Source organism: Blennius ocellaris (genome assembly GCF_963422515.1).
Source record: "Blennius ocellaris genome assembly, contig: SCAFFOLD_230, whole genome shotgun sequence".
NCBI lineage: Eukaryota > Metazoa > Chordata > Actinopteri > Blenniiformes > Blenniidae > Blennius > Blennius ocellaris.
The window spans coordinates 37501-48449 of NW_027662278.1; the positions used below are offsets into that span (position 1 = coordinate 37501).

Sequence of the window (10949 nt, forward strand, 5' to 3'; positions counted from 1 at the left end):
CTCTGAGTATAGTTTTTTTTCTTCCTGTTTTCTTTTTATTTATTTTTTTTAAAAAGACATTTTTAAATACATTACAGTCATTCCAATATGATTTTATAGAGAAAATAGAAAAGCCCAACAATCCACATGAGCAGCAGGTGTGTTTGTGACTGTGGAAAGAAAAACTCCTCTAACAGGAGAAACTTTGTAGAAACCAGAGTCAGAGGTGGAGGAATTCTGAGGACCGGTTGGGGGGAGAGGAGAGGAGAGGAGAGGAGAGGAGAGGAGAGGAGAGGAGAGGAGGGGAGGGAGAGGGGAGAGGAGAGACAGAGAAAGACTTGGTAGGGAGAAACATACAATACCTTATTAGTGCTACATACACTTTATTTCTTTCTAATAACACAATAATCACAGTGATGTAAATATTTTCCAGCTGCCGTGAGATGAAACCAGCCTGAACAACAACACAGCAAAAACCAAAGTAATCACAACAATTATAGCAAAAGCAAAAGCAAAAGGACACAAAACCAAAACCAAAAGCAAAAAACCCCCCAAAAAAACCAAAACCAAATAAAAACAAAAACAAACAAAAACGGGAAGGGAGAACAGAAAAAGAGGGAAAAAAACACACAACAGCAACAAATAAAGCAAACAACAACTTGATTTTGATAATTAACAGAACAATCTCGTCAATGAGGAGTGGAAGTTGTGTGTGTGTGTGTGTGTGTGTGAGTGTGTGTGTGTGTGTGTGAGTGTGTGTGTGTGTGTGTGTGTGTGTGTGTGTGTGTGTGTGTGTGTCCTCTGGATGTGAATGGAACCGTTGTTCTAATTGTATTTCTTTATACGACGACTGTATTGTGGAGAAAAAGTACCAACTATTCTGTTTGACACAGTTTACTTTAATCTTTCTACTTGCGTTTCGTATTTATAGTTGACTTTTATATCTATTTTTATTCAGAATGTTTATGTCTTGTTTGTCGAATGAGACTTTTATTTTGTGTGTAGAGCCGAGCAGCTTGTGACTTGGCAGAGAGAGCTTGGTGTTGTGTGCCGACGCTAATTGTGCCCTCTTTGCTGACTGACAGGGAACGAGGCGACACGGGGATCAGGATCTGCACGTTTGTTTTCTTAAACATGCAGAGCGCCTGAGCCGATCTCAAGTCTGCTACATTTGGACCGTCCTCCTCCTCCAGACCTCAGGGGGGCGATGTCTTCACCACAGGAAGACCCTCAAGCAGCCTGACAACATGGCCGCCAGGTCGACGCCTCCAGCAACCCTGGTGTTGATGGTAAAACACTTTATTCTCTGCAGCAGCGTGTTTGAGTCTTTGTGTTCTGGACTCGGGGTCCCGGTTCTCTGAAGAGGGTCACAGGTCAGTGTGACTCGGGGCTCAAGAACCACAGAGAGGGTCCACAGGAACAGGTTCAGCTGGGGTGTAAATAGTAAACACAAAAAACATGTGAATATGATTCCAACGTGCAGCTAAAAGATCAAAGGTCACTGAGTTAGGAGTGTCTGCTTTGATACGACTGTAATAATAAACTGTTTGGACTTTGATCTTTCGTGATTCAAACTCTTCGCCCTCCAAAGGTTCACGTTGAAACATGAAGCGTTTTTTGTTCCACTAAAGCAGAAAGTTAATTAATTAAACAAGTCCAATAAAAACACTTGTTTGGTTTTCAGTCGTAAAGTTTCTCAACCAAATATGAACGTTTTGTTTTTGCTCCAGTTTCTCATGAGACGAACTGAAACCTGCTGCTTTTCTCTGGACAGGTGGTTGTGCTGAACGTCTTCAGTGGACATTCCCTCACATGTCATCCAGCAGAGTACCTCGTCCTCAATGAGTGTTGTCCCATGTGTCAAGCAGGTAAGGACTGTCAGGGAGGTAAGGACAGACTGTGTCAGGCAGGTCAGGACAGACTGTGTCAAGCAGGTAAGGACAGACTGTGTCAGGCAGGTAAGGACAGACTGTGTCAGGCAGGTCAGGACAGACTGTGTCAAGCAGGTAAGGACAGACTGTGTCAGGCAGGTAAAGACAGACTGTGTCAGGCAGGTAAAGACAGACTGTGTCCGGCTGGAAAGGACAGACTGTGTCAAGCAGGTAAGGACAGACTGTGTCAGGCAGGTAAAGACAGACTGTGTCCGGCTGGAAAGGACAGACTGTGTCAAGCAGGTAAAGACAGACTGTGTCAGGCAGGTAAAGACAGACTGTGTCCGGCTGGAAAGGACAGACTGTGTCAGGCAGGTAAAGACAGACTGTGTCGGGCAGGTAAAGACAGACTGTGTCGGGCAGGTAAAGACAGACTGTGTCAAGCAGGTAAGGACAGACTGTGTCAGGCAGGTAAAGACAGACTGTGTCGGGCAGGTAAAGACAGACTGTGTCAGGCAGGTAAAGACAGACTGTGTCAAGCAGGTAAGGACAGACTGTGTCAGGCAGGTAAAGACAGACTGTGTCGGGCAGGTAAAGACAGACTGTGTCGGGCAGGTAAAGACAGACTGTGTCGGGCAGGTAAAGACAGACTGTGTCAGGCAGGTAAGGACAGACTGTGTCCGGCAGGTAAGGACAGACAATTGCTTAAGCACGATTTTGAAAACTGGTCCTGAAAGTCTTGTTTGTCCTGAAGTCGTCCTGAAGGAATGTTCTCTGTTTGAAGTGGTGACGTTGTGACAGCGTTATTAACACTCATTGTGATGTTTGTGTTGAACAGGAAGTCGAGTGAAAACGGACTGCACAGAGTATCGGAGCACTTCCTGTCTGCCCTGCCTGGACGGAACCTTCACGGAAAAGCCCAACGGCTTGAAGAGTTGTTTGTCCTGTACCCTCTGCGATCCAGGTGACCTTCTGTCGTCGTAACACTCATGTCGATCTCACGCTCCATCTTCCCCCACATTCGTGAACAAGACCCCGAGATACTTGAACTCCTCCACCTGGGACAAGGGTACTCCACCGACCTGGAGGGGGCAAGACACCTTTATCCGGTTGAGAACCATGGCTATGAACCGCGTCAGTGCACGCTGAAGGTCCAGGTTTGATGGAGCCAACAGAACCACATCATCTGCAAATAGCAGAGACGAGATCCTGTGGTCCCCAAAACGGACCCCCTCCGGCCCCCGGCTGTGCCTAGAGATTCTGTCCATATATATGATGAACAGAACCGGTGATAAAGGACAGTACTGCCGGAGGCCAACGTGCACTGGGAACAGGTCCGACTGACTGCCGGCAATGCGAACCAAACTCGTACTCCGGGCCTACAGGGACCGAACAGGCCTTAACAAAGGGCCCCGGACTCCATACTCCCGGAGCACCCCCCCCACAGGACGCCCCGAGGGACGCGGTCGAACGCCTTCTCCAGATCCACAAAACACATGTGGACTGGTTGGGGCGAAAACGGACTGCACAGAGTATCGGAGTACTTCCTGTCTGCCCTGCCTGGACGGAACCTTCACTGAAAAGCCCAACGGCTTGAAGAAGTGTTTGTCCTGTGCCCTCTGCGATCCAGGTGACCTTCTGTCGTCGTAACACTCATGAGTCCTTGAGCAGATCTAAACCTGAGAACCAAGCTACATGTGAATCTAGATCCTGAACAAAGATGGAGGAGAGCGGAGACTTCGCCACGTTTCAACCTTTCCTGATCTCGACTCTTCTCGACTCGACTCTCTCTGGTTGTTCTGGAGGTGATTGGGTTTTAAATTGGCGGGGTACCTCTTATGAACTGGTCGCTCTCTTGACTCATCTGAGTTCTCGTGCGCCGGCCAATCAGTGGCCTGACGTCACACCGTCGGCTCGCCTTGCCTCTCTTGGAACCTCGGCTGAGGAGGTACCGTGAAGGTCCCTGGTATCGGGTACTGACGTGTAGTGGAAAAGCCTAAAGGAAGCCGGAGGTTCCTTGGTTAGCACTTAGCATCTCTGTTGGCTGCAGGCGGCAGAAGAAGCAGGAAAGTTGTGGTTCTTGCAGCGGTTCTCCGTCCTTCAGTCCGGCCGGAGGGGGGGGGGTGAACTCCTGAAAATAGCAAAGAGAACCTGCTATGAGCCTGTGAGACGTCTGGGTTCTGTGTTTGTGAGCGTTCTGAGTCTCTTGTGTTGCCAGGTTCTGGTCTGGAGGTGAAGAGGTCGTGTACAGTGACGTCGGACGCAGTCTGTGAACCGCTGGAAGGATTTCTGTGTGTCGACCGCACGGCAAACGGCTGTGCAGTGGCAAGGAAGCACCGGAGCTGTGAGCCGGGTCAATACATCCTTCAGAGAGGTGGGTGTCGGAGCCTCGCGGACCCTGGTCTTCTCGTAGACCAGGGTCCCTGGTTATTATTCAAAATGATGGAGGGACTGTCCTGAGAGATAGACTGCAGAACATCCTGCCTGCAGCAGAAACTAGAAAAAGGTCTTTAAATTGAGAGCGACGTGTTAATCAAGCGACCGTACCGCTGCTGTGCGTAAATGTGCACATTGCTCTTAAATAAAAGACGCTCCTCCAAACCCCCCATATGCATTTTTTTCACACCACCGTAGAGAAACTCACCTTTCAGTGGAAACGGTGTTGTTGGTCTCCCTGTTTTGCCAGCGCATCAAAGCCTGGAGTTCAGTTTTGTTGTGGCACTTCTCAGGGTAGATGTGAGGTGCTGGTCCGGTAACCCCGGATCTGTGACGGGCTTTGTTGATGACCATGACACTGAAAGTTCTTGCTCACACACGGAGGCGGAGCCAAACAGTGCCGGCCTCTCCGGAGGTTTGGAAACGTGGCTTCGTTAAGGGAAGCGTAAAAGTCCTTCAAGTTTAAAGGTGTACAGGAGGATGTTCTTTTTCCGGGCGGATCATCAAGACTATTGGTCCTCCCAACTGTCAATCACTCTGGTGATGTATTACGTAAGGCCGTCGTACGTGCTCGTCCCCGGGTAGCGTGGATCTATTAGGTTTCACTTTCTGCGCATGCGCGCTTTCAGGTGTCTATGGTGAGCTAACCCTTCAGCTAGCTCGCAGTTCTCACCGGGTACTTTGAAAATGGCAGAGGGTCTCAAGAGAACAAGAGTCTTGGAAGTGTTTGAGAAGAAGAGAAAGACTTGGGAAGAGAGGAACAAGACCAGAGTGTTTTTGGGGAGATTGTTTCACACGATGAAAGCCCAGGTTGGGCTTCCCTCTGACGCTTCAGTCGCCAAGTTTCTACTCCACAGGTGAAGTTTGGCTTCTATTGGAGAAATCCATTTCAAATCACTTCCAGTGAAAGTTCTCTACGTCTAGATTCTAACTTTCCAGGGTTGATTAGTTTGTTTTGCCGACTTGTGACTTGTCAACAGAGCGTGCACGAGGAGAACTGGGCTCGTCACGTTCTAGCAGGCGTTCCGTCTCGGGAGCAGGGAGAGCTTTGCGCATGTGCTTTTTTTTCAAAAGGTGGAGAGGGCGGGTCTTTCCTACAATTCGGGAAAATCCTCCTGTACACCTTTAAGAGACTTGAACGCCTCCTTTTCTTTTCTTTGGTCCGCTTATTTTTACCGAAGGGCGGAAATAGTGGCAGGAAAGTTACACTCCAACAAAGGAGTCTAGACTAGGCTGCCATCTATTGGGGAAACGAGGTATTGCAGGGAAAAGGGTGGAAAAGGGAAATGAATGAGGTTTTTACTGTATTTTGGACAATATTTCGGCGGGCCGGATTAAAAAGCCTAACGGGCCGTAGTTTGCCCATGTCTGTCTTAGACCGTCGCTGGGCCGGGTCAGGAAGGGAAACTCTTCCTGGTTCCAGACCGTCGGTGGTTCAGGGTCTGTGGTCACTGTGTTCTACAGGAAATGCCTTCACGGACACCCAGTGCTCCAACTGCAGCGCCGGGACCTTTTCCACTGGATCCAGTACCACATGTCAGCTGCACACCAAGTGAGTGACGCCTCCAGGTTCTGGCAGCAGAACCAGGGACCTCCTCTCATCTCCACTCTGTCCTTCCAGATGTGAGGAGCAGAACCTGTGGCTGGTCACACCTGGAACCACTTCAGCTGATGCTCAGTGTGGAGAGAAGCGTCGTACCTGGATAATTGGTGTCGTCTTCGCTTCATTGCTGATTTTAAGTTCAATAGTTGGAGTTGTAATATTTAAAAAGAAACTGAATTTTTTTACAAGTAAGTTTTGGATATTGTGGAAATGTTGTTGTTTATGTGATGAAAGAATATTTTCATTAATTATCTTTTTCAATTGGTTTTGTTACTACAGACAATAAACCCACATGTTGCCTCGCAGGTACGTTTGTTTCTCTCATTTATAGAAGATATATATATACACACACACTGTATCTGAAATATGATGATGATGTCATTGAACAGGAGCGTCCAGCAGCGAGGGAAGCCTCAACAGTGTCTCACGGTACGGTCCATGGCTCCTCAGCTCTGCTCTACGTCTCAGACGCTTCACTTCCTCCAACTGTTGCTCTTTTTACACCTTTCTGCTTTTTCATCTCTTTCTGCTCTTTTCTTCTCTTTCTGCTCTTTCATCTCTTTCATGCTCTTTCTTCTCTTTCTGCTTTTCTCTTTCATGCTCTTTTCATCTCTTTCACGCTCTTTTATCTTTCCCACATTTCTTCACCACTTATAGAAGTTCAGGAGCTGCACTATAGAGCCGCTATGGAGTCACTGTAGAGCCACTGTAGAGTCACTGTAGAACAGCTGTAGAGCCGCTATAGAGTCACAGATCTTCATTGTTCTGCTTGAAGGAGAATTTCCTGCTAATATTTTGACTCCTGTCACTTTGGGATGATTTTTAATTGATTTATTTTTATTTAGTTTTCATTTCGCCAGTAGAATCACATTGAGATTAATAATCTCTATGACAACTAAGATAATTTTCTAGTTTTCAGCTGTTCAGGTCGTCCAGGGTGAGCATCAGTGCAGCGACTGGTTTTGTGTTGAAGTCACAAAGTTCAGTCTCATGATGTTTATCTTCAAACAAAGTTAATCTGTTTGTCTCTGATCCTCTGGTCTGGTGCAGCAGCAACGGCAGAACCAGGACTGGAGACGTGGAGGCTGTTGGTCCTGCAGAGCTGAAGCTCATGGCTGAGACAATGAGAGTGTGATGCTCTGGACTCTGGACACTCTGGACTCTCTGGACACTCGTCACTAAAGAGAGGAGGAGTCAGACTGAGCCACGAAATGTTACAAACTGCAGGCAGATTAATGCTTCAGCCACTTCAGAGCATTAACAATTAATCACCAAGCTCTTTGTACCGACCAATGACGTCATGAAGGCAATAATACAACAAGCTTTAACAATCATTACATGTCGTAACGGGCAAATTGCTGAAAACTTGCAAAAAAGCATTTATTTTGAAGAAATAACATTGTCAATTGTCACATTATTAGCTTCAGTTGTTTTTAGGATTTTTGGGGGGGAAATATTACCTCAATCCTGTAATTATGGAAGCGTATTAGAACCACTGAAGAAAAAAAGAATCGGAGGTTAAAATAAATAAAAACCTTATGCGGTTCAGAAAAAGTCCAAAATCAAAGTCGAAATTTTTTTTTAATTTAAAAAAAACAAAAAATTTTTAAATCCAAAGTATAGCCGTCTGTCCATCCCTCGTTCTGTTTGGAGGCGCAGTTCCCTGCTCTGCCACGTGGGGCAGCGACGTTTCCCCTTTGTATCTAAAAACACAATAATCATTTTTTTCTCAAATATTCACTTTGATTATCGACTTTTTCTGAAGCGCATGAGGTTTTTTTTTGTTTGTTTTAACCTCCATTTCCTTTCATCTTCTTTGATCCTGAAACTCTAGAATAATGTTTATGTATGTAATAATTATGTATAGAATAATGTTTCTCTTTACACTAAATATTATCGCCGCTCAGATCTTATCACACTCTTGGTGAATTATTCGATTTTTGCCTTTATTCCAGTGAAACAGACCAACATTGTTACTTTCCTGGTGTGAAGTTATTGGTTTTCACATGTTTCTTTATAATTCCGAACATTCAGCATTAAAAAGCTCACTACAATACTTTTTAACTACTTTTTAATTTTGCACTAAACGGCGCCATCAACGTGGACCAGAGACAAAAGACTTCTGAAAAGTCATCAAGGACGTTGTGACTCCAACCTGAGAACTGCATGAAAGACCTCTGGCGCCCCCTGGAGCAAAGCAGGAGAACTGCAGGTCAAGAATCCACCTCTTCATCTTCTCTCTCTCTCTCTACCTTTATCTGATTAGCCACTTTGTGTTTTCCAAAAGAAAGGATTTCTGTTTTAAGAAAATGTAAGAACTTAAATCTGATTATTAAGTTGAGTTCCTGGAATATTTCTGGATCACTAAATAAGTTCAGATCTTTGATGTGTCGTTAGTGTACTATATGAACAGTTTAGGTCTCAGCACTGCCCCCTGTGGGCCACCGCCGTCACACAATCCAGACTTTCAGAATAAAAGTCTCCATTTTCACAAACTGCTTCCTGTTGTCCAAACAACTGCATTTAAAGAGTTTTTTTTTTCTATTTATGAGCAGTTTCTATTATTTCTTTTCATCAACTGCACTGAGAAACATTGTTTCTTTCTATTAAATCACTTTGATTGTTGATGGAGGAATTTTTCCTTTCATGTTCGGTCCAACATTAACAAAGAATTCATTTTGACTGTTGATATTTTTAATTAATAATTTGGGTATTTGTCTTTCTAACAGGACATTGTTTTATCATATAATTACTTATATATGTGTAACTAATAACTATATTTATTAAATCTATCAATAGCATGATCAACATGTTTTTCTTTATAAATTGTTTCCCAGTTTTATGATTGCAAATATTTTTTTTAGTTTGTTCAAAGATTCCTCAGGTCTGACTGTTCTTTGTCTCTCTTGATATTTCTGTTGTTATAAATAGTAAAAACTCGAGTCATTTATTAATAATCCTCTCATGAGGATATTATCTATAATATTTTAAAATATATTAACTGTTGTTGATCCTGCTGGTCTGAAAACTAGATTATTACTGAGCAGTGGATTTAGGAGAGATTCTGTTGTGTTGATGTTTGGTCTTTGTCTCTGTCTGTCTCTGCCTCTGTCTCTGTCTGCCTCTGTCTGTCTCTGCCTCTGTCTCTGTCTGCCTCTGTCTGTCTCTGTCTCTGTCTGTCTCTGACTGTCTCTGTCTCTGTCTGCCTCTGTCTCTGTCTGTCTCTGACTGTCTCTGTCTCTGTCTGTCTCTGTCTCTGACTGTCTCTGTCTCTGTCTGCCTCTGTCTCTGTCTGCCTCTGTCTCTGTCTGTCTCTGCCTCTGTCTGTCTCTGTCTCTCTCTGTCTGCCTCTGTCTCTGCCTCTGTCTCTGTCTGTATCTGTCTCTGTCTCTGTCTGCCGCTGTCTCTGTCTGCCTCTGTCTCTGTGTCTGTCCCTGTCTCTGTCTCTCTCTCTCTGTCTCTGTCTGCCTCTGTCTGTCCCTGTCTGCCTCTGTCTGTCCCTGTCTGCCTCTGTCTCTGTCTGTCTCTGTCTCTGTCTGCCTCTGTCTCTGTCTGCCTCTGTCTCTGTGTCTGTCCCTGTCTCTGTCTCTCTCTCTCTGTCTCTGTCTGCCTCTGTCTGTCCCTGTCTGCCTCTGTCTGTCTCTGTCTGTCTCTGCCTCTGTATCTGTCTCTGTCTGCCTCTGTCTCTGTGTCTGTCTCTGCCTCTGTCTCTGTCTGTCTCTGACTGTCTCTGTCTCTGTCTGTCTCTGTCTCTGTCTGCCTCTGTCTCTGTGTCTGTCCCTGTCTCTGTCTCTGTCTCTCTCTCTCTCTGTCTGCCCCTGTCTCTGTCTCTGTCTGTCTCTGTCTCTGTCTGCCTCTGTCTGTCCCTGTCCTCAGAGCTCCAGGTCAACTTCATCCTGGTTTCTTACAAGAGGAGACTCACTGGATTTCACTGGATTCCATCTTTACTCTAAATCTCCTTCAACTGTGAGACTTTGATGTTAAATAAGGAGAAAATGTTGTTTGTATATATTTATTTGGGGGAATCGTGAGAGATCACCGTGTCTCCAGCAGGGGGCGCCACAGAGCCGCAGTATCAGTGTGAACGCTTGTTGTTTCTGCTGGAGGACAAGTTGTGATCCAGGAAGTCACATCTGGGCTCCAAACCCGGTTTGATCGCGTGACTGATGACCGACTCTGACTGCAGCGCTCCATTCGTGACGTCACACACGGACAGCGGCTGCATTTGATTACAGTTACCATGGCGAGGCTGAGCGCTGCTGTCCAGTGCGCATGTGCGTCACCGGGAGCCTCACCTGTACCTGTCACAATCAGAGTCCCGCTCGGCCCTCGGGCTGCACGCGCTGCCTGCACTTTATTTTGAAACGTCTGACCGGAAGTTCAAAGGAAGAAAGTTCCCAAGCTCCTCTTCAGGGCGCGAGCAGGAGGAGGAGGAGGAGGAGGAGTCGGAGTCTGCGCACGCGTCAGGTGGACTTCAGCCGGCACACCTGTCAGACCTGGTCCCAGACCCGGTCCTGGCCTGGTCCCAGTCTCAGTGTAGTCCCGGTCCTGGCCTGGTCCCAGTCTCAGTGTAGTCCCGGTCCAGACCTGGTCCCAGCAGAACCAGCATGCAGTCTAACGGATCCACCATGGACCTGGACCAGGTGAAGATTAAAGCGCACTACCGCAGGTGAGTGTTTCCGGTGGTGGTGGGGGGGGGGGGGGAGGGTGTGTGTGTGTGTGTGTGTGTGTGTGTGTGTGTGGGTGGGGGTGGGGGGGGTTAACCACTAACAACCAGTGGATCCTAACTGGTCGGGGACAAAGTATTGATCAGGGACAAAGTACTGATCGGGGACAAAGTGTTGATCAGGGACAAAGTATTGATCGGGGACAAAGTGTTGATCGGGGACAAAGTACTGATCGGGGACAAAGTATTGATCGGGGACAAAGTACTGATCGGGGACAAAGTACTGATCGGGGACAAAGTATTTATCGGGGACAAAGTGTTGATCGGGGACAAAGTGTTGATCGGGGACAAAGTACTGATCGGGGAAAAAGTGTTGATCGGGGACAAAGTGTTG

The 10949-nt window shown here is 46.5% G+C and overlaps 1 protein-coding gene across 3 annotated transcripts in view; it reads left to right on the forward strand.

The window, feature by feature from the left end:
• The window catches only part of LOC308147953 (tumor necrosis factor receptor superfamily member 14-like), a 10960-nt gene extending 2446 nt beyond the window's left edge, over positions 1-8514 (forward strand). The window contains exons 2-10 of one of the 3 annotated variants that reach the window (XM_080521348.1): positions 1065-1268; positions 1754-1847; positions 2689-2814; positions 4069-4224; positions 5751-5838; positions 5908-6077; positions 6169-6195; positions 6279-6318; positions 6940-8514. In XM_080521348.1, the coding sequence (XP_080377474.1) occupies positions 1227-1268; positions 1754-1847; positions 2689-2814; positions 4069-4224; positions 5751-5838; positions 5908-6077; positions 6169-6195; positions 6279-6318; positions 6940-7024 (828 nt within the window). In that variant the 5' untranslated portion in view covers positions 1065-1226 and the 3' untranslated portion in view covers positions 7025-8514. Of the gene's footprint in view, positions 1-1064; positions 1269-1753; positions 1848-2688; positions 2815-2846; positions 3481-4068; positions 4225-5750; positions 5839-5907; positions 6078-6168; positions 6196-6278; positions 6319-6939 lie in introns of those variants that run through there. The other 2 variants (XM_080521346.1, XM_080521347.1) reach the window with 2 other exon arrangements.
• The last annotated feature ends 2435 nt before the right edge of the window (positions 8515-10949 follow it).